The sequence below is a fragment of the Ochotona curzoniae genome, unplaced genomic scaffold (genome assembly GCF_017591425.1).
Source record: "Ochotona curzoniae isolate NIBS_2020 unplaced genomic scaffold, NIBS_Ocur_1.0 scaffold_2476, whole genome shotgun sequence".
NCBI classification, from domain to species: domain Eukaryota; kingdom Metazoa; phylum Chordata; class Mammalia; order Lagomorpha; family Ochotonidae; genus Ochotona; species Ochotona curzoniae.
In genome coordinates, this window is record NW_024467095.1 from 15,788,129 (window position 1) to 15,811,267 (window position 23,139).

The 23,139-nt window shown below is 47.9% G+C and overlaps 1 protein-coding gene across 1 annotated transcript in view; it reads left to right on the forward strand.

Annotated features, from left to right (window-relative positions):
• The window catches only part of SLC37A3 (solute carrier family 37 member 3), a 40,975-nt gene extending 21,636 nt beyond the window's left edge, over nt 1-19,339 (forward strand). Inside the window, exons 7-15 of the mRNA XM_041002028.1 lie at nt 3,679-3,775; nt 5,322-5,406; nt 6,294-6,472; nt 9,113-9,254; nt 10,953-11,054; nt 11,553-11,600; nt 13,571-13,722; nt 17,664-17,729; nt 18,995-19,339. Of these exons, the coding sequence (XP_040857962.1) occupies nt 3,679-3,775; nt 5,322-5,406; nt 6,294-6,472; nt 9,113-9,254; nt 10,953-11,054; nt 11,553-11,600; nt 13,571-13,722; nt 17,664-17,729; nt 18,995-19,087 (964 nt within the window). The 3' untranslated portion in view covers nt 19,088-19,339. The remainder of the gene's footprint in view (nt 1-3,678; nt 3,776-5,321; nt 5,407-6,293; nt 6,473-9,112; nt 9,255-10,952; nt 11,055-11,552; nt 11,601-13,570; nt 13,723-17,663; nt 17,730-18,994) is intronic.
• The last annotated feature ends 3,800 nt before the right edge of the window (nt 19,340-23,139 follow it).

Here is a 23,139-nt window from a genome sequence, read left to right on the forward strand (position 1 = left end):
TAAGCCCTCATGAATTATGAGTTAACGAGGACTTTGGCAGTAATGACTGAGCAGCGTGAACTCTTTGTTATTTCTGTGGATAAGTCACAAAGCAAAAAAAAAAAATAAATAATAATAAGCCATTGCAGTTTGTTTTTGAAAGGAAAGGAGTTTTTTTTTTCAAAGATTTATTCATTTTTATTGGAAAGTCAGATTTGTACAGAGTGAAGGAAAGATAGATATGCCATCTGCTGGTTCGCTCGCCAAGTAGCCGCAATGGCTGGAGCCCAGCCGATCTGAAGCCAGGAGCCAGGATCCTCCTCTGGGTTTCCTACGTGGGTACAGGGTCCCAGGAACTTGGGCCATCCTCCACTGCTTCTCCAGGCCACAAGCAGGGAGCTACATTGGAAGTGGAGCAGTTGGGATATGAACTGGCACCCGCATGGGATCTCTTTGTGCAAGGCAAGGACTTTAGCTACTAGGCTACCATGCCAGGCCCCCAAACAATTTGTTTTTAAACAAGTAACACTTATGGGTGAAATCTGTAGTGCTTCCTTATACACTGTACTTCCACAGAGCAAAAGCTCCAAGGTCTACCCGGAACTCCCCCAGCTTAAGTTCTGAACTTATTTTGTGTTTTATGGCATTGAGCAACTTAGAACCGAGAGGGACTTAGAGACTTGGGTCATTTGTTTTCCACATGGAAAAATTAAGCAATCTCCCATGAACATTGTCCCTAAATGGCTGTTACTTTGGATGAGTAATGAGTGATGTTTTTGCTCATGTTTGGCAGGGTTTTGATGTTTTGTCTGGTTTTAAATTTTTATTTACTTATGTATTTGAGAAGCAGAGAGAAGGAGAAACAGAGCTTCCATCTGCTGATTCGCTCCCTGAATGCCAGTAGACACCAAGGCTGCCCTAGGGCCAACGCCACTCAGGTGTCCCATGGAGGTGGCAGGGACTCAATGACTTGAGGCGTCACCGCTGTGTCGCGCAGTCTGCATTGCCAGATCGCAAACCTAGGCACTTTGATTAGTCAGTCTTCCAGCCGCTAGACTAAGCACCCGTCCCCGAGGGGTGTTTTTTAAAACAAAGTTTGACAATGAATACTTGCATTTCTGTGACATCAGGCACTTGATTCTGTCTTACTCCCTGCCTTATTCTTTGAAGAGCACACCCATTTTACCTTGTCACTTGTGTGTGATTACACAGCTGGAAGTGACACAGGACAGGTTGTCAAGTAGATGTCAGTTTTTAGTGACTTAAGTCAGCGTTTCCCTGTTGACTTCTAATCTTTCTGTGTCAATGAGGTTAGAAAAATGTTGGAAGAATTGAGAACCGTAGACTTAGCGCAGCATATTATTACGTGTATGACATTGAATAAAATGTAAATGTAAATCTTAAAAAAGGTTAAGCTTTGGGAGCCGTATTCCTTTCACCAGGCCTGTTGCCCTTGCCTGTATGATAGTTAAGCAGCCCTCTGAACGGCTGCGCTGGTCAGGGTCCTTCACGAGGCTCGTCCTCTGTCCATCCAGTGTTCAGCAGGACTGTATCAGCGTATTACATCTAATTAAAAACGTGCTGCTCTGTGAGTCTCGGCTTGTGTGTCCTGTAAAAGCATCATTACAGTCACATACGCGTCACATCCAGGACTCCCCAAGAGTCCCAGGACTCCCCAAGAGTCTCTTTATATCCTGGTTGACTTCTCCACTGCCTGCTCTCTGTCACATTAATTTGGATTTTAAACGTTTTATTTAAATGAACTCATAAAATATGTGTTTTTTTGTCGATTTTAAAAATTTTATTTTACTGATTTTTATCAAGTGAGCCAGTCTCACCATAGAGATCTGGGTGCATGGTGGTTCCCTCCCCACTCAACCCTCCCTCCTGCCATGTGCCCCATCTGCTGACTCTCTTGCTTATTTTTTTCTTGCCTGATTTTTTTTTTTTTAACAAAAGCTTGTACAATGACATACTTTCAGTTCACTTTATAAACAGATTCATCACTCCATTAGGTCAAGAATGCAAGATAGCAACTAGGAGGAAAAAAAAAAACCCTACTATTCCTCAAGAGTCTAGGCAGAGGTTGTAAATAATAATCAGGTCTCAGAATGTCAATCTTGTGCTTATAGATTGCATTCGTTTGTACTCTGTGTGCTGGTAAAGATTTATTTGACAGGCAGAGTTCCATAGACATGAGAGAGTGGGAGGGAGGGAGGGTCTCCTGGGCGCAGGGACTGCACGCCACTGCTTTCACAGGCTCATTGTTAACAGGGAGCTGGGTGGCAAGTGGAGCAGCTGGGACTTGAACTGGAGCTCATGTGCAGGTTAACCTGCGTGCCATAACGCCAGACCCTGTCTGTCACCTTTGATTCAGTGTAGACTCCTGCGTAGTGTGTGTTGCTAAGGCATTGCTCTTGGTAGCGGACACGTGCATCCCAAGCGGTGGTTTATCTGTTCACCTGTTGGTGAGCATTTGGGTAGTTTTCAATTTCTGTCTACTACACATAAAGCTACTATGAACACGTATGTACAAATTCATATATAGACATGTACATTCATTTCTCTTGGATAAACAACTCGTTTGCCTGGTTGTAGGGTATATGTTTACTATTTAAAATTTTTTTTTTTAATTTTTATTGGAAAGGTGGATATACAGAGAAGAGGGGAGATAGAGAGGAAGATCTTCTGTCCGATGGCTTACTCCCCATGTGGCCGCAACGGCTGGAGCTGTGCCGTTCTGAACCAGTGCCCATATGGGATCAAGGCAAGGACTTTAGCTGCTGGGCTATCGCACTGGGTTCCACATTTAGCTTTTTATGAAATTAACAGTTTCTTCCAGAGTGGTTACACCATTTTCCAGTGCCACCAGCAGAATGTAGAGTTCTGTGTGCTCTATATCTTTGCCAGCGCTGGAGTCAGAAGCAGAGCTGGGGCCCAAGTCCAGGTGCTTGGTGTGAGAAAGGGTGCGTGTGTCCTGAATAGCATCTTAGTCTTGGCAGGATGCCTACACAGTCATCTTTGTGCGTGTGAGCGTGTTTATGCGTGTGTGTGTGTTTTAAGAAATTGATTTCTTAGTTTGAAAATGGAGTAATAGAGTTACTGGGAAATTTACCCACTATGCCACAACGCCAGTCCCTTTGTTTTTTCATAAGATTTTGTGTGGGTAGGGTAAGGTATCGTAAAATCTTGCTGCCTTTTCAGAATGTTGATTTTGAGATGATTGTAGGGTCTTGCTCTTAAACTTATACTTTCCCTATCTTGTTGTAATGTTTATTTTCATGTATTTGAGAGAGAGAGCGAGAGAGAGCTAGGGCTTGAGAATGCCTCCACCTGCTGTTCGTCCCCCAGCAGCCAGGGCTGGCCCAGGCTGAAGGCAGGAGCCTGGACTGCCACGTGGCCTGCGGGAAGCCAAGGGCTCGGACCATCTTCAGCTGTTTCCCCAGACGCACAGCAGGAGTCGGGATCGAAAGCGGAATCGCTGGGTCTCAGAAATGTGATATGGGGAGTCCAAGCTATGGTTTAATGTGCTGTGCTACAATGCCTGTCCTGTTTTCTTTAAAGATTTACTATTTTTATTGCAAAGTCAGAGTATATTTAGGTAGGATGTTAATCTTTTTAACGAGGACTTTTGCTGTTTTAGCCGTTGTCTGTTTTGCAGAGCGCCCCTTCTGATTCTGTTGTCCTTCTCCATCCTAGACGAGGGGTTGTTTTTGGTCTCTGGAGTGCATGTGCATCAGTGGGCAATATTTTGGGAGCATTCCTCGCTTCTTCTGTGCTGCAGTATGGCTATGAGGTAGGTATTCTTTTCCAGCTTTCCTGTGTTTGTGTTAACTAACATGTGAAGCCAGCTGTAACCATGTCTACGAAGGGCAAATCCTGTCTTGAAAGTAGACAGGTTCAACCACCTAAAAGTTCCATAGCCAAACACTGGAGAGAACCTGAAGACATGTCAGAGTTGGGAAAAAAAATATTGGCAACCCTGTTACAGATGAAGAGTTCATAATATAAGGAACACTCACAAATTGCTAAGAGGAAGACCAACACTGCACACAAAGAAAGATCAAGAATTTGAATGCTTCATGGAAAGGAAGTAGAAATGGTTGCGAAAATATAGGAAGATACTCAGCTCTTTTCAAAAGTTTATTTGCGGGCCCGGCGCGGTGGCGCAAGTGGTTAAGTCCTCGCCTTGCACGCCCGGGATCCCATATGGGCGCCGGTTCTAATCCCGGCAGCCCCGCTTCCCTTCCAGCTCCCTGCCTGTGGCCTGGGAAGGCAGTTGAGGACGGCCCAAAGCTTTGGGACCCTGCACCCGCGTGGGAGACCCGGAAGAGGCTCCTGGCTTCGGATCGGCATAGTATCGACCCGTTGCGGCTCACTTGGGGAGTGAATCATCGGATGGAAGATCTTCCTCTCTGTATCTCCTCTCTGTATATCCGCCTTTCCAATAAAAAAATAATAAAAATAAATCTTTTAAAAAAAAAAAAAAAAAGTTTATTTGCTTATTCAGTGATTGCTGTAGTCCCTGTATGTGCCCCAGGAGAATATATCACTGACCTAAACAGATGAAAATGTCCTTCTGAAGTGTCAGCAAGTACAAATTAAAGCTACCCTGTAAAGAACAACAGAAATATGAAAGTTGGTGAGCATGTTGTGTTGTGAGCGTGTGAGGAGAGAGGCATTTTGCACAGCCCCTCCCGGGGTCTCACCCTGTGGTGGAGGCTGTGCAGTGAGCTCTGCTGTGGCTGAGTGCTTCCAGCACGGGGAGTTAATCACCCGGTGATTGGGCTTGAGCATGCACACAGCGACGTGTCTGGCAAGGCTTATCATTTCAGCACTGTTTGTAGTAGCCAGGACTGGGGCACTAATGAAGGAAGCAAGGGTGCAAAATTGTGGGTATTGGATAATGTCTTCTGCGTGAAGAAGAATGAACATGTACCTATTTCTATTGTGTGATTCCGAATCAGTCTCTGAGTAGTGCTTAGGTGCTGGGCAGTTGGGAGAACCGAGTGGAGGTGGAGGGACGAGAGGAAGAGTTTTTAGTGTACAGGTTACTGCTTTTTGCTTAAATCATGTGACTATTGCTTACTCAAGACCTAAATTATCACAAGTAACTTACCCTTTTAAGTAGAAATGTGCTTATGTGACTCCCTGGTCTGGGTAAGGTGCACGCGGCAGCTGACGTCTTCATGATCCCCTCCAAGCCTGGGAGAAGCGTAGTGAGAAGTGACTTTGCACCGTGCCTGGGGCGCCTTCAGCGGTCTCCCCTCCCGCCCGGCCCTCCCCACCCCTGCAGCTCTCCTGAATGAGTCTGTGATGACTTCTTTCCCTCTCTCCTGCAGTATGCCTTTCTGGTGACAGCGTCTGTGCAGTTTGCTGGTGGAGTCGTCATCTTCTTTGGGCTCTTGGTGTCACCGGCAGAAATCGGTGAGGAGAAGCTCGCTCTCTTGTTCCCTGTGTCGTAATGTTTCGGGTGAAGGGAGGTCTGAGGCTAGGAAACCAGACCGCTTCTTTCCTGGGAAAGCCGTGAGCTGCTTCCGAGTGAATCGAATCCATGGAGCATCGTTACCGTTGCTGTCCTGGTGACGTGGCAGGCAACCCCGGCGCAGCTGCAGGTGGCTGAGGGCAGTCGTGCGCTCCTTTGTATGGTACAGGGAGAACTTTAGCATTTGCAAGTAGTTTCTGATGATTGAGACGTTGGCAAGGAATCAGCATGGATGTGTTTGATGTGTTTCCTGTTTCACGTCTTTGGACACGTTTTTTCTGATTCCTAAAAATGATTAGTTGACACGCCTGTGGTTAAATAAAGAATGTGTGCAGGTTAAATTATAGAAGTAAAGACGCGTACATTCCCTCTGCCTTTGAGGGCAGCCGGCCCTGCATGTCTGGTTTCCATACCTATGCATTTTGCCTCTACAGTTAATTAGCTGCAGGTGAAAAAATACTGAAAAAAAAAAAAATTGGAGCAGTACTGAACATACACAGACTTATTATTCCCAGAAAAGGCAGTGATGTTGGGTACTGTAAGTAATCTCGATGTGATTGAAATGCGTGGGTTGTATGCAGTACTGCAGTGTTTCATGTAAGGGGGCGGGGCATCTTGAGTTTTGGTATTCTACGAAGGTCCTGAGAATGGCTGCCCATGGATATTGAAGAACAGCTGCCTTTGAACAGCCTGTGTGACCACAGCTGAACCCAGCTGAGCCTGAGTTGCCTCTCTGTAAAACAGAAGTCAGTAGCATTAAATGTAAGACTCAGCCCAATGCCAGGCACGAAGCGTGTTTGCCCTAAGTGGTTGCTCTCTCTTGCTCTAGGTCTCCCAGATGTTGAGGCCGAAAAGAATCTTGAAGAAGACTCACATAGGCCGTTAATGAATGGTGCTGAAAATGAAGATGAATACGATCCCAACTATTCCATCCAAGAAGGCCCCGCTGCTCCCCAAGTGAAGGCGATCAGCTTTTGTCAGGCTTGTTGTCTTCCTGGAGTCATACCGGTGAGGACTGTCGGCTCTCCTGGTACCGTGCCGCGCTTAGAGATGCTTCAGCCCTTGATGTTTCGTCTGCCTGAGATAAAGCTCCTTTAAGTGTTGAGCTTCTCTCTGATGCTTTATTTTAGGAGTCTGCTCAGAGGAGAGTGGTACACCATCCCTCAGTTGATCTGCTGTGTAATACAGGGCTGGCAGACTTCCATGAAGAGCCCGAGAAAGTGTTATTTTTGGCTTTTGGGAACTGTACAGTCTTGCATCTGACTTTTGCCCAATTTTTTTAGAGCACAGGAAGCCACTGACAATACGTGATAGATGAGCATGGCTGAGTTGGACCCAGGCTGACTGATGTGGAGCTAAGAAGGCACTGGTTTTTTTGTTTTTTGTGTTTGTTTTTTAACTTGAAAGAGAGAGGGAAAAGGACCATTCTCATCTCCTGGTCCATTGCTAGGGCTAGACCAGACTGAAGCCAGCACCCAGGAACTCAATTCCATGTGAATTTTAGGAACCCAGTTCCCTGAGCCATCACCTGCTGCCCGCCAGGGGTAGGTGGGCATTATCAGGAAGCTGGAATTAGGAACAGAGCTGGGACTTGAAGAGTGTTCCAAGTACAAGTTAGCCACTATGCCAAATGCCTGCCCCCTAGTATTATTAAATGTATATATGTATACATATATATCCTTTGGCTTATTGAATCATTACAGAATTGAGTATGGACAAAGAAAGGTTTTGAGTGGTTCATTGAGTCTGTCTTATGTGGCTACATTGTGATTATTCTGGACAAAAAAATTTCATTTGCCCGCTCCCCCACCCCCTTTTTTTCTTTAAAAAGCTCTAGAACAGAATACTCCAGTGTGTTCTTGATAATGCATTCCAGTGTTTCCACACCCTTTGCAGCCAGAAAAACTTTCTGATGTCTGAATCCTTCTGCTGCAGTTTTTCTGTCTTGATGTTCCGAGCGCTCCAGCACTGGAGTGGAGGTTAAGAGGCCTAGGTTATGTGTCCAGCTTACCCACTAGCTTTCTGGGAGGCCTGGGATAAGTCACCCGACCCCTGCTGTGTCTCGGTCCTCTCTCCCAAGGAACAGAAGTGACCCCAGTCTTCCCTGAGGTTTATAACACTGGGTTGTTGTGTCAAGAACAAAAGCACCTATTTTTTTTTTCCCCTCTTCACTTTTAATGATTCATCTTGAATGCAGCTGGCCAGGTAGGCTCCAAGCATGCAGGCCACCTTATTTCACATTTAGCTGTGCCCTTCTGCCTGCATCCCTGAGCTAAGAGAACTAACATTTTGAGCAGGTATTTAAGTGTGAGTTTAGATATATGTGCTTCCAAAAATTCATAGAAGACACATGTTATAAAACAAGTTTGTATGAGTTTTGAATTTTTTGTGTGTGTGCCAACATCTTTTAATTCCATGTCTCACGAACTTTTTGAGGCGTCTCTTAAGTGCCCTTTTCCCACTGTTCTTTAATTCAAAGATGCTGTGCAGTATAAAGGAGATGCAGGCCCCTCAAGGCCCGTCCTTGTGCTAATGATTAGCACCGTCTGACTGGTTATTAATACATTCTGCTGGCAGCGGTTTCATTTTCAAGAGACAACTTTAGATTTGTCGTGACTAAATGTGGAACTCTTTTTGCTGTTCCTTTGTGTTTCATGAGCTATTGTTCTCTGCCATGGCAGGGATATGAAGGAAATGTGCTGACTTGATTCCTTTGTCTGCGTAGCAGCCTGTCGGGACAAACTGCAGTGGCCATTGGGACTTGCCTTGTCTGAGGGATGGCCGTCACCCTGCCAGGGAAGCTGTTTTAAAACAAGTGATGCCCAGGGAATCAGTGGTAGCTCCAGGGAAAAACGAATACTAGCCAGACACCTTTTGAAGTCTGCCCCTCTGCGCCTCCCTCCTTTTTCCTTTGATGCTGTCAGGATTTCCTGGTAATAACGGGTTGATTGTTGGAGTCTTGGCCTCACCCCATCTTGAGGCAGCTGTAACTTTTCCCTCTCTCTAAAGACAGAAAACAGGTGGGTGACAGCCGTGTTCCTTTCTGTGTGACTCGTCAGATATGTTCCCTTGTTTTCTGTTGGATGTGGGAGTGGATTGGGCTTTGGGTAATTCCAGTGTGAAAATTTTTACACTTTTTCACACTGAGGCTTTTTTCTTAGACCCTGACAATGTAGTTGAGTCACCTTCATCTCCAACTTTCTCAGTGTTAACTAACAGGAAATAGGACACCCGGCAGCCCTCTCGCAGTACCAACTGTGACGTTTGCTAGATCTGTTTGCCTATGGCTCGTGAGAGTTTGGCTTATCATTCCATGAATATAATTTATCTTCAGGTCAAGAAATCTGAGTCTGTGACCCGCCTTCTAGGTCCCGGCCTCTGGTTTGCTTCTCTGGGAGAACTTCTCGGAGCACTAGCTAGGGGAGGTTAAGGAATAGACGTGTGTAGTTTTGACCTCAAAGCCTGATGTACAGAAGCAGCCACTAGGGATAAAGAGAAGAGGTAGAGTAGGGGAAGTCAGCCAAATGGGAATTTATAGAGATGTTTCCTGATATGGTCAGGTGCTGTGCATCCCAAACTCCATGTTGTTGAAAGTTGAGGTCATGCTATGCTATGTGTCTCACTGACATTTGAGTGTTTTTCTTGTAGTACTCTCTGGCCTATGCCTGCCTCAAGTTGGTGAATTACTCCTTCTTCTTCTGGTTGCCCTTTTATCTGAGTAACAACTTCGGCTGGAAGGAGGCTGAGGCTGACAAGCTGTCCATCTGGTACGACGTCGGAGGGATCGTAGGTACGTCAGGGAGGCGCCCCTTTCCACGGGAGAGAGTTGGTCGCTGAGTCTTGCAAAGTGTGGCTTCATTTAAAGTGTGCGATTATTTTTCCTAAATTACCCTACCAGTAAATAGGCAAACTCTTGCGAGGGGGAAGAAAGGAAGGAAGGAGGAGACAAAAAGAGAAAAAGAAAAAGTAAAAGGTGTTTAGGCACAGAAAGGAAGACCAGCTAAGGCAGGCCCTCGGTTTGCAGAGGTCGCTGGGCGTCGTTGGTGGGTTGCTTCTTTTGTCTCTGGGAGCACAAGGGCATCACCTGACGTGGCCTTCTCGTGCGCTTTCCATGATGCCTTCCTCCAAAGTTAGCTGTGTGTCGGAGATCTGAGTTCAAAGGCACATGTGTTCCTTGTGTCTGCTTCCCACCTTCCCCGCCCGCCCCCCAGCCGAATAAGCAAAGGCCGCTCCGGGTGTCGCTCCAGAGACCACAGCGCTGGGAATAACAGCTGCGGTCGATTTTTGTGAGGGTTTTGCAGTGGCTACATTTCTAAACCACGGATTTTAATAGTGATTGTGTGCTGTAGCCAGAAAGATGAACGGAGAAGTAAGACACTTGTAAGTAAGATGCACACACAGCATGTGCTGTAAGTAGCTATAGCAGAACCTACCGCCTGCCTGTGATATTTATGTGTGGAGTTGTGTAAGACTGGAGCTGTGCCCCGAGCAGCACACGAGGGCTCGTGGTGCAGCCTTTGATGTGCCGTGAGTGGGTTTGAACGTGGCTGCCCTTGTTCTTTAGCATGCTTGCTGAGTTTCGAGCTGCCTGGGTGCTGGGCTGTCAGGACGGTGTGTCACAGCTGTCACTGTATCCAGCGAGACAGTGGTGCTTGTAGAAATCATGTCACCTCTTTGTAGCAGTCTGGCCAGCTTATCAGCTGCGTCACATGTAACTTCTGCGTCGATTCTGAGTGAATATTTCTTGGCCACTATCAGTAGCCTATGAGACACAGTCCTTAGTTAATCATCATTTAAGTTCAAAAGCAAAAAAAATCAAGATAAGCATTTATCACTTGTTTTCAGAGGGGAAGCAGGGATAATAGATTTTTTTTAAAAAAAGTATTTAGGTCTCAGCGTGATAGCCTAGTGGTAAAGTCCTCGCCTTGCATGTGCTGGGATCCCACATGGGCGCTGGTTCATGTCCTGGCTGCTCCAGTTCCCTTCCAGCTCCCTGCAGTGGAGGACAGCTCCTTCTCTCTGTGGATCTGATTTTCCGATAAAAATAAATGAATCTTTAAAACAACTTTTATTTTTATTTAAACGGTAGATTTTGCAAAGAAAGGAGAGATAGAGCAGGTCTTCCATTTGCTAGTTTACTCACCAAATGGCCACAAAGACGAGAGCTGAATTGACCTGAAGCCAGAAGCCAGGAGCTTCATACAGGTCTCCCACAAGTGTAACATCCCAAGGCTTTGGGCCATTCTCCACTGCTTTCCAGGCCACAAGCAGGGAGCTGGATGGGAAGTAGAGCAGCGGGTGATAAGAACTGGCACCCATATGGGGTCCCAGCACGTGTAAGGTGAGGACTTTAGCCACGAGGCTACTGCTCTGGGCCCTGGTCAACCTTTTTTGAAAAGGGGAGGGCATGTGGAGGGTATTGCTCAGGTAACTGGACTAAATTTGAGAGGAAATGGCTGAGATTGTGACATGCTGTTTGTGTCTGAAGGTGGCACTCTGCAAGGATTTGTCTCTGATGTGCTCGAGAAGAGAGCTCCCGTTTTAGCTCTGAGTCTGCTTCTGGCCATCGGGTCCCTCGTTGGGTATAGCCGTGAGTATCCCTTTGTTTTCCTGAGCTCTTGGGAGGAAGACATTTGTCTAGCTTGGGAGCAGCCCAGGGAGTGCCTTGAGTTGAGCTGCAAGGCTGCCGTGCCACCCTTGCCTTGTCCTGTGAATGCCTGGGAAAAGCGTCATCACAGCGTTTTATTTGTGTGGGGAGGAAATTGGCATCTCGAGCACTTTGGTGGTTTGTTTAAAAGCTTGCTTGGGAGTGTGTATGCTTTGTCTGAGGAGGGTTGGCTCCAGAGGGACAGCATTATAGCCAATAAAACAATAAAAGGGGAAGCGATTTCAGAAGCGGAAAGATGGTCATTAGCTGGTTTGGTAGATGTCCCTCAAGATGGCTGTGGCCACAGGGAGGGTTGGAAGCAGCAGGGAGGGCTGTTGGCTCTGTCGTCTCAGTGATGTGAGTGGCCCTTGTGTGGCGGTTGCTGGAGGCACCACCTGAAACCATTTCCAGTCCCCATGCCATGTCTGTGTTTTCTCGCAGGTTCCCCGAACAATAAGTCCATTAATGCACTGCTCATGACTGTCACAGGTACGGCAAGTGTCTCTCTGCCCCCCCCTGCAGATTCACAGGAAGAAGGAACACCTTCCCCGCCCTTGGTTAACTGCAGAGCCCACCTCCTCCCCACTCCCTCTCCCAGATTCCACCTGCCTGCGCTTGTGGTCCTGCTCACCCCTGCTGTGCCCAGAAGCAGCCCCTGGGCTCAGAGATTTCCTGAGATTGCTGGTGGCTGCCCCGGCTTCTTCTTGTTTTTTTTAAATTAGAAAGTCAGAGAGAAGGAAAGCCAGAGAGGAAGATTTTCCGTCTGCAGATTCACTCCCCAAGTGGCTACATCGGCCAGAACTGAGCCTGTCTGAAGCCAGGAACTTCTCCCGGGTTTCCCTTGCGGGTGCAAGGTCCCAGGCTTTGAACTGTGCTCCACTGCTTTTCCAGGCCACAGGCAGGGAGCTGGAAGGGAAATGGGGCTACTGGGACACAAACAGGCACCCATATTGGATCCTGATGTGTACAAGGCAAGGACTTTAACCACTAGGCTACCACGCTGGGTCCTCCTTTGTTACATTTGAACGTGGCTAAGGGGTCACCCGAGGAGCCTGTTAAGCAGCTTTCACAATATGCAGTGTGCCCCGTTTCTCTCCCCTGAGTTGGCACTGGTCTGTATTTCTTTACTGAAGCACTACACGAAGTAACTGGCTGTGGTTAGGTACCATGTGGCAGGAAAATTACGTTTTTGGAGCTGATGTGATAGCTCAATTGGCTAATCCTCCACCTTCAAGTGTTGGCATCCCCATATTGGTGCTGGTTCATGGTTTGGCTGCTCCACTTCCCATCCTGCTTGTGGGCTGGGAAGGCAGCAGAGGTGACCCAAGTCTTTGGGCCCCTGCACCCATATAGGAGATCTGGAAGAAACTCCTGCCTTCTGGCTTCAGATCAGCTCAGCTCTAGCTCTTACGGCCATTTGAGAATTGAACCAGCAGATGGAAAACCTTTTATTCTCTGACTTTTCTTTCTATAGGAAAAGAAAAAAGTCTGCCTCTCTAATCAAGATAAATAAATTTTTAAAACATATATTTTTAAATTTTTTTTTTCATGTTAGTATCTTAAAAAAAAAGATTTGTTTGTTTGAAAGGCAGAATGATGAAAAAAGGGAGAGAAAGAGAAAGAACGAGACACTCTGCTCACTGGTGTCTTGCCTACACGCCCACAACAGCTGGGCCTGGAGCAGAGCCCAGGCAGGAGCCCGGGACCACATCTGGGTCTCCATGGGGCAGCATAGACCCCCAGGCTTCTTTCCATGCACATCAGCAGGGATCTGGATGGGAAGCAGGGTAGCCTCACCTCGAGCTGGTATGGGTGGCGGGCATTCCAGACTACAGCTTTCCCCACTGTCCCAGCAGCCGGCCCCAGCTCCTCCACTCTGAGCTCTGTCTCCTGGCCAGGAGCGGGAGCTACCCGTGCTGCAGTAGTCTCAGGGTTCTATGGCAGCCATGTGACCAGGCTCGTGGATGCCAGGCTGTGCTTGGTGCCAAGGTGGCCTCCCCAAAGGCACTGGCAGAATCACCTGTCCCACTGAAGAGCTCTTACCTCTTTCCCTTTGTTTTAGTATGGTTAAGTTTGTGTAGCCAGATGCTTTTATAATGCAACTCTGTGTGATGGAATCTGACAAACTAGTACAATTATTAATGCAAATGCCATCAGATCAGAAAGGCTGTTTCACTCTAAATATTGCATTTTTGAGTCTGATAAAGCCTCAAGTATCGCATAATTAAAGAAGGGTTTTCAGAAAAGTGGATGCTAACTAGTCTAAAGATGGATGCTAAAAGTGGATGCTAACTTGTCTAAACCCTATCTAGAAGGGTTTTTATTCCCTCCCACCCCCAACCCCATTTGTCTCTCTAACATAGTAATTCAGCTATTGGGACACTGTCTTCCTTTGTCCAGAAGCGTGTCGGTGTTGCTGTGGCTCACATTGCAATAAGAGCTTGTTCTTGTGACTTCAGGATTTTTCATTGGTGGACCTTCCAATATGATTAGCTCTGCTATTTCTGCGGACCTGGGTCGCCAGGAGCTGATCCAGGGGAGCAGTGAGGCTTTAGCGACCGTCACGGGCATCGTCGATGGCACGGGGAGCATCGGAGCTGCGGTGGGCCAGGTGAGAGAGCCGCGGGGCTGGGAGGGTGCAGGCCTGCTCAGCCGCGGTAGGTGGCACCCTTGGGCTATAGAACACAGCACTGAAAGCCTGGGTTTCATTTCCGAGGTTCAGCTGACGTGACCTAATATGGAAGGTCCCGTTACCTCTTTCAGTTCCACCTTTCCACTTACAGATTCTTCCTGTTTGCAGACAAGCCAAGACATCCCAAGAGAGAGTCTTCTCTTGTGGCCCACCAACCCTCTTCTTCCTCATCTCAAAGTGGCTATCTGAGGGGCGTGAGTGGCACATGCCTCTCATTAGACCCGCCTGCCGTGCAAGCCCAGCTCTTTCCTCTGCCAGGCACGCATGTCTAGACCTGCCGTTTTACATGCCACCAGGCATGGCTGTGGCTGCTGCAGCTGCCCTGAGTCACTTTCTAATTTTCCCCTGCTGTCACTCCCGGTTTCGTTCCTAAGTGTCTGGCATAATCACCAGAACCTGGCAGCCCTGGCTGGCTGTAGACGTGTGGAGTTAGAGCCCCAGTGTCTGTGCTTTCAGCAAGCTGTCCATGATAGTTCTTAAGCACTCCAACTTGTACTTTGAGATTGTCTCAATCAAGACTGCCTGCCTTTTCTACATAGTCAGAGCTTTTCGGATTGGGCCTTTTAAAATTTGTTTCAACTCAAGACTTCTCTAAGATGGCTGGTCACAGCTGTGGGGCAGTCCTGGGTCCTGCTTCTTTGAGGAGGTACCACTCCGGGTTGTGGAGTGTCAGAGAATTGACTTCATGGTGGAACTAGTTGGACTTAGACTAGTAGATGAGCTGTTTAATAGATGAGAGAGTTTAGGCAGAGCCTCAGGAGTGCCTCTTCGGGGGCTGGGTGGGCAGGGGCATCCTGGAGGAGCAGGAAGAAGGTGCAAGCAGAGTGACATGGTCAGGGAATAACATCAGGGAAGGTGTGAAGCAGCTGGGCACAGAACCTGCACCCACATGGATGCCAGCGTTGCAAGACAAAGGACTAGCCTATTGAGCTACTGTGCCAGCCCAGCCCCATGATGGATTTTTCTAAAGGATCATTTGTTTGAAAGGTAGAGTTACAGACAGATCTTCCATCTGATGATTCACTCCCCACACGGTTGCAATGGCCAGGGCTGAGCCAGTTCCAAGCTAAGAGCCTGGAGCTTCTTCCGGCTCTCCTGTGTGAGTACAATGCCCAAGCACAGGCTCATTCTCTGCTGCTTTCTCAGGTGCATTGGTAGGGAACTGGATTGCAAGTGGAGCAGCTGAGACTTGAATTCGTGTTTATATGGGATGCTGGCACTGCAGGTGGTGGTTAACTCACTCTGCCAAAGCATGTGCCTTTTATAAATGCATTTTAAAAATAATTTGTTTGAAAGGCAGCGTGATGGTGAGAAAAAGAGCTTTGATCCCACTGGCTCATTCTCCAGATGCCTGCAACAGCTGGGGTGGGGTCAGGCCAAAGCCTGTAGCCCGAGTCTCTGTCTGTGTCTCCCACATGTGTGGCCCAAGTATTTGGACCAACTTTCACTGCTTTCCTAAGTCACATTAGTGGGAGCTGGCATAAAGTGGGGCAACTGGGACTCCAGCCAGCACGCCGATATGGGATGCTGGAGTCGCAGGTCACAGCTTAACCAGCTGTGTCACCGTGCTGGGCCCGGGTGAGTTTTTCAAAACAGCTAGAAAATGGAAACAATCCGCTCCCATCAGCTGGTGGGTGAATAACAAGGTTGTCTGTCCATACTACGGAGTATTGCTCAACAATGAAAAAGGAATGAGGATTGGTTGGTATTATATCATGGGTGAACCTCAACAATATGCAGGTGAAAGAAGCCAACCACAACAGAGCACATTGTTTATGTTCCATTCCTGTGAGATGTCGAGCAGAGACAAATATGTCAGCAAAGAAACTGGACTAGTAGGTGTGTGGGGCTGGCCAGAGCTTGTGGGTACCAGGTTTCTTTCAGGGGCGATGATAATGTTGTAAAACTAGAGTATGACGGTGGTTGCCTCAGCGCTGTAGATATGCTACAAGCCTTTGCTTTGTATGTGTATTTTTTTTTTTTTTAAAGATTTATTTTTATTATTTTTCATTGGAAAGGCGGATATACAGAGAGGAGAGACAGAGAGGAAGATCTTCCATCCGATGATTCACTCCCCAAGTGAGCGCAACGGGCCGATACTATGCCGATCCGAAGCCAGGAGCCTCTTCCGGGTCTCCCACGCGGGTGCAGGGTCCCAAAGCTTTGGGCCGTCCTCGACTGCCTTCCCGGGCCACAGGCAGGGAGCTGGAAGGGAAGCGGGGCTGCCGGGATTAGAACCGGCGCCCATATGGGATCCCGGGCGTGCAAGGCGAGGACTTAACCACTTGCGCCACCGCGCCGGGCCCTGTATGTGTATTTTTGAGTGAATTTTATTTTGTGCAAATTGTCAGTAAAGCTGCTTAAGGAAAGATAAAGTTGTGGTCTGAGTTCAAAGACCACTGAAATTATTTTTTTTTTCCTACAAGATTTATTTATTTATATTGGAAAGGCAAATCAGATTTACAGAGGAGAGAGAGTGACAAGAGAGTGACAGAGAGAGAATCTTCCATCTTCTGGTTCACTCCCCAAATGACTGTAATAACTAGAGCTGAACTGATGCAAAGCCAGGAGCTGGGAATATCTTCTGGATCTCCCAAGCAGGTACAGGGTCCCAAGGCTTTGGGCTGTCTTCTGCAATATCTTTTTTAAAGATTTACTTATTTTTTATTGCAAAGTCAAGACATATATATATATAGGAGAGACAGAGAGGAAGATCTTACATCCTGTGGTTCACTCCCCAAGTGACTGCAACAGCCTGAGCTGAGCTGATCTGAGGCCAGGAGCCAGGAGCTCTTCTGGGTCTTCCATGCAGGTGCGGCGTCCCAAGGCTATTCGGTCATCCTTGACTGCTTTCCCAGGCCACAGGCAGGGAGCTGGGTGGGAAGTAGGGCCACTAGGATTAGAACCAGCACCCACATGGGGTCCCAGTGCGTTCAAGGCGAGAACTTTAGCTGCTAGGCCTCTGTGCTGGGCCCACATGGGTATACCTTGAAATCATCATGTGAAGGGAAGCCAGCTACGCACGAAAGGACATTTACTGTATGGTTCCACTCACATCAACCTGTCACAAAAGGACAGATATGTTTCATTGATATGGGACTATCAGTGTATGTTTCGTTGTATGGTTCCATTGATCCTCTCTCGAACAGGCAGATTAATAGAGACCAAGGGAACAGTAGAGGTTACCAGGGGCTGGGGAGAGGGGACGGTGGGCGTTGCTGCTTAGCAGGGACAGAGCTTCTATTTGGGTAATGACAGATTTTAGGAAATGCAGAGTGGTGATGGCTGTACAACCTTGTGAACGCGCTACATGCTCCTGGCTTGAACTCTTTAACTTTTTTGGTAGCCATACACCCAGGAAAATGGGTTAAATGCTATTAGATCCTTTTCAGTAATTGATAATGAAGCAAAAGAATATGCTGCTACATCTTACCTGCAGCACTCCTATGAGCAGGTAGCACAACTGAAAAGTCCTTAGCTGGACCTGTTAGTTTTGAAAGCTTCAGTACCATAACGGGTACCTTCCACTGGGAAGGACAAGTGGGTGCAGGTGGCCTGAGAACATTCATCTGCATCTCTAAATACAAAATGAATAAAAATAAGTCTTCTGCACTCTTGTGTTCTGTCGCACGGTCTGTTTTTTGGGGAGGGTGGCGTGGGGTATTCGGACCCTGCGAACTCATCAGATGAAATGTTAGTTAAGTTTACGTGTGAACAGCTAGGTGGAAGAGCTTTGAAGACTATAAAAGCGCTACAAATGCTAGCTTCCTGTCTGAAACAGCTGGGCAGTCCCGCTGGCCACTTGGCCCCTGTGCTGGCCTCCGAAGCATCCTGATGTGACGTCTTTCTCTCCCTTCCAGTATCTGGTGTCTTTGATCCAAGACAACCTAGGGTGGATGTGGGTTTTCTACTTTTTCATCCTTATGGTAAGTTTGTGCTTTTTATATTTTTAAACTAGCTTTTTTTTTTTTTTTTTTTACTAATTTAATTCAAGTACTTAAGTCACTTCTTAAAATGAGAAAAATTGCTGATTGCTTTTAAAGACTTTTTATGAGTCTAAAATATGCATTTTCTTCTCTCAGAGAGGGAAAGGGCCCTGACCTGAGGCTAGTGAGTGTTGCCATTTATAATTCCAGGAAGACAGGAGGCTTCCTTCAAATCCACCAGCCATTAATCAGTGTCCTCTTCTAGGCTGTCATCTGATTTGCTAGCTACAAGTTGAGGATTCTGCAGGAAGTGATGCTGCAGTGCGTGCAGCTCCTCGGTGACGCCGTTCTTGCCCCTTATTGGTGGCCGATGGTCGAGGCAGGTGTACTGAGGGCATCTGGTGAAGCCCAGGTCCACCAGGGGTGCGGGCAGTGCCCTGTCCGGAGATGCCAAACTGAAGGCAACCTTCAAGTCCAGGCAGTGTTCCGCCAGCCTTGTCCAAGAAGTTCCAGGGTGGTCAGTTCTAGGAATTCCCCAGGCCTTTCTGCTGATTGCCTCCTGACCTCTAAACACGGGCCATACAGCTGTTCACCTCTGACATCTGGGCAGAGGGAAGGAACTAGCCTCTGGTTAGCCTGCAGGTGTGGTTGTGGTAGGAATTGTAGTTGAAAACTGGGTCTGTGGTAGAAAGCAGAGGTTTTATCTGAGCTTTATTATCAGTTTCCTGTTCCACCTGAGTCCCATTGTTAAACTCTTCAGTTCTTATGTTTAAAAGATTGACTTATTTATTTGAAAGGCCAGGTTACAGAGAGAGGGAGGTGGGAGAGAAAGAGACGGGCACTGGTCGGGGCTGGGCCAGGCTGAAGCCAGGGGCTCATCCGTGCCATCACGTGGGTGACAGAACGCCAAGCACTTGGTCCATCCTTGGCTGCTTCTCTGGGGGCATTAGGATTGCTGGCTGTGGAGCAGCGAGGACTTGAATCAATGCTAATAAGGAACGCCAGCGTGCCAGACAGCAGCTTAGTATGCTGCCCCACAGGCCAGCCCCCAGTTCTCTCGATAATTGTAATGTGCCATTAAGTAACATCAACTCTGATTTTCAGAATCATTCTTTAATTCATTGGAGATTATAAGCTATCTTTGTGTGAGGTCAAAATGAATATTAACCGTCCAAATCCATTATTATGTTCAAAATCCAATACCCTAACAGAAGTGATTAGGTTGTCGCTGCTCCCTTAATGGTTTTTTTTTCTTCTCTCCCCAGACAAGTTGTACCATTGTGTTCATCTCGCCATTAATAGTGAGGGAAATACGCTCTCTTGTGCGGAGGAGACAAGCTCACATATTGAGCGAGTGACTGGTGCCCACCAGAGAAAAAAGGACAATGGGAGACGTGTCAGTGCTGCAGCGTCTTTTAATTGGCCCTATTTGGGGTTGTCTAGGAGCTCCACAATACCCTCGGCCTGCCAGGCCTCCGCCCGCCCTGCCGGCCATCTGGGATGCTGCCCGGGAGGGCCGTCACTCCACAGCCATGACTGTGGACGACTCTCATCGTTTCATGAATGTACCCGGCGGCCTAGGAGCCTGCCAGTGTCTCAGAGTGAACTCTGGTGGTGATGGACTTGGACCCTCGCTCTCCAGCCCTGAGCCTCAGGCGCGCAGGCACAGCGCGGGTCAGCTCTGCTCTGTCTGCTCCTTCTGCGTCGGTAACGACATTGCACCGGAGGCTTTGTCTGCGAAGTCACCTCTTGATCAAGGGCTCCAGCTGGATTCCACTAGAAGCTCGCTTTGGACGAAAAGTGCCCTGGGAAGTCTCACACTACTTGCTTATCAATTCAGTCACTCTAGCTGACCTGAAAGTCATCCAGTTCTCGCTGCAGGAATATCTTCAAGGCATCTTCAACCCGTTCCCTTCTGTCTTCATTCAGAATGAACTCTGACCCCTGGAAGATTTAGTGTCCCTTCAGTTACCACGCCCAGCCCAGGGCCCAGCGCGCTGGGTACAGCGTTACGCCTGGCCCTGGGCGGGCTGGCTGGGAACTCTGGGGTCTTCCCGGAAGCACAGCTGCCTAGTCTTGTTCGTAGAGGACCGATTTGCGTCACAGTCTGGCTCCTGAAGCTAGCTCGGAGACAAGAAGGGACGAAAAGGGAAAGGCCCCGGCTCCTTGAAGTGCTGACGTGAGACATGGAACTGTGACAGTAGGTTACTAGGGCCCGGAAGCCATCTGTCCCGCAGCGCATCGTGGCCATGTCTTCAAGGCTGTGAACTCTGTGCTAGGCGTCACTGTGTACTGCAGTCCTGTCTGTGTATTTTAAATTATGAAAGTGAACAAGAAAGAAAATGTGCAATCTCATGGGATATTTTTAATTTGCATTGGGTTCAGAAATGTTTTTTAGCCTCTTTATATTCTGACACGTGAGGTCTGTGATGACCTGGATATTATTTAATCATGCAGACTTCCAGTCATTTTATTGCTTATTTTACTGACGAGAGGAGGGAATACGTGAAACACAGGGGGACAATAAACAAAATTTTGTAGTAAATCTTGGTCCAGTGGTGATTTCAGCTTGTCCCGGGGGTTTTGTGTTTGTGTGCTGTGAGCCCCTGGGTGCCCTGCTGTCGGCCCCGAGCGAGGCACCTGGCCGGGCTGTGCGGCTGGGACGGCCGTGTTCCTCCCACGGCCTTTTCCCTTTGTGAGGGATGGACTCGGTCAGACGAACTGTCTTGATGTACTTCAAGAGCTCTGGGGGAACTCCATTTGTTGGTTTGGTTTTATTTTAAAGATATATGTATTTTTATTGGAAAGGTAGATATATAGAGAGAAAGCAGAGAAGATCTTTATCCGCTGGCTCATTGCCCAAGGGGTAGCAGTGGCCAGAGCTGAGCCTATCTGAAGCCAGGAGCCAGGAGCTTTTGAGTCTCCCACATGGTGCAGGGTTCCAAGGTTTTGGCCCGTCCTTGACTGCTTTCCCAGACCACAGGCAGGGAGCTGGGTGGGAAGTGGAGTAGCTGGGATTAGAACCAGTGCTCATATGGGATCCCACTGCATTCTAGGCAAGAACTTGAGCTACTAGGCTATTGCACTGGGCCCAACCTATGCAAAAGTAGTGAGCATCTGGGCATTAACTTCATTGTCTTTATTCTCTCATAAAGAAGGCAAAATTGAAGGTTAATTTGAAAAATGCATCTTCTTTTAATTAGATTTTTTGAAAGATTTACTTTATTTGAAAGACATCTGCTGTTTCATTTCCCAAATGGCCACAACAGCCAGGATTGGGACAGGTGGAAGCCAGGAGCCTGGAATGCCATCTCAGTCTCCCTAGGAACCCGAGTGCTAACATCATCATCTGCTGCCTTGGGAGCCACGTCAGCAAAAGGCTGGATTAGAAGTGGGGCAGTTGAGACATGTGGTGCAGTGGGTTAAGTTGCTGCTTGTGGTCCATTTGAGTCTCATCCTGGCTGTTCTGACGCCAATCCAGCTCCCTGCTCATGTACCTGGGAAGTAAGCAAAAGATGACCCAAGTCCTTGGGCCCCTGCCACCCATGCGGGAGACCAGGATGCAGTTCCTGGCTCCTGGTACTGCCGTGGCTCAGCTCTGGCCATTGCAGTCATTTGGGGAACGAACCAGTGGGTGATGATCTCCCTTGCTGTGTCTTTCCCTCTTTCTATTTCTTTTCCTTTAGCCACTCTGCCTTTGGAATAAATAAATCTTTTTAACAAATGTTGCATTCATGTTTGCTACTCTGTAACTTTTGGCTCCGTTGTAGTCTTTGTGACTTTGGCAGATGCCCCCATTGGTGAGCAGGGAGACCAGAAAGCCAGTGCTTTACTGCAGCTCCCGCCGTCTAATGCTTGACAGAATCAGGCCTAACTGAACACCAGGTCTTTGCACTGAACGTCAGGGTTCCTCCTGGGGTAACAGTGGCCTCCTCCTTTTTCTGACTCTTCACTGGGGTTTATGTCCAAGGCATCCTCGGTGCAGCCAAGGCCCCGACCCTGAGGCTAAGCCTTGTGAGGCTGTGTGTGAAACTTGCCTGTAGTGCGTGCACCTGCTGCAGGGCTTGGTCCTGCACGACTGGCTGGCTGTGACACCCTGGCCCTGGCTGGCTGTGACACCCTGGCCCTGGCTGGCTGTGACACCCTGGCCCGGGGCCTTGCCTGGGCATCCTGGCCTCTCTGCAATAGCTTCTGCTCCAGTTTGCTTCTTTAAAAAGCACTTCTTGCAGTGGGTCTGTTTGAAAAGTCCAGCACTCCACACACTTGTTACATTGTATTGTCTTGTGTCTTTAGTCAATAAAGGTGTGATTATTTCTTGTGCTGTGCTGGCCAAGTCCGACTCTCCTCTGCCAAGGTCCCTGCTCAGTTATCCTGCTGCCTCATGAATGTTTCATTAACTTGGAATGAGCTTCTTGCTTCTAAAACACCGTTAGCTTTTTATTCTTGCCAGTGCCCTCGGTGTGTGTCTTTTTCCCCATTCAGAAATGAGACAAAGAATTTAGCCAAACCACTTGAAACTATTTTCAATCCTCTTTATTACTTTAGTGTAAAATTTTATCATTAGAAAAATGCAGATAAAGGGGCTCCCTGGTGGGGTCATTGTATTTGGATAAGACATTTATTTATTTATTTATTTATTTATTTATTTATTTAAGATTTATTTTATTTTTATGGGAAAGGTAGATATACAGAGAGGAGGAGAGATGAAGATCTTCCGTCTGATGATTCACTCTCCAAGTGGCCACAACAGCTGAAGCTGCTATTTCACTCCCTCAATGGCCACAGCAGTAGGAACTGAGCTGATCTGAAGCCAGGAACTTCCTTCAGGTATCCCACATGGTTGCAGTTGCCCAAGCATTTGGGCCATTTAAAAAAAAAAAAAAAAAGATTTATTTGTTTTTGTCAGAGAGGCAGATATGTAGAGAGGAGCCCTGGTCACTCTTGGAAGTGTTTTTGACTGCGATCTGGTCACCAGCGTGACCTCTCAACTGTCACAGGGCGAAGTCTCTCCGGATCTCTGCCTCCCTGGGCTCTCCCCACCCCCAACACATCCACGTGCCTACCAATGGCACTGTCACCTGCTCCTTTGGCTCGGAACTGCTCTCATGTACACATGCCCGCCGATCTGCGAGGGTTTCTAGCTATCCAGGGCTTCCCCACCCCTCAACTCACTTCCTCACATCCCGGAGCTGCTCGGCCCCAGTTAGTCACCTTGGTGACACTGCACACCCCTGTTCCCCTTTCTGTCCCATGGCCATCACCCTCCCTCTCCGACACCGCCACGACTCCCCTCTGAGTTAGACACGCATCTTTCCTCACCTGTTTCTTTCCCATTCCATTCATTTTGCATGCCACTGGCAGGCCCTTCTGGAAGCCCCAGTTTGCTTGTCACCCTGATGAGAGGCCTCAA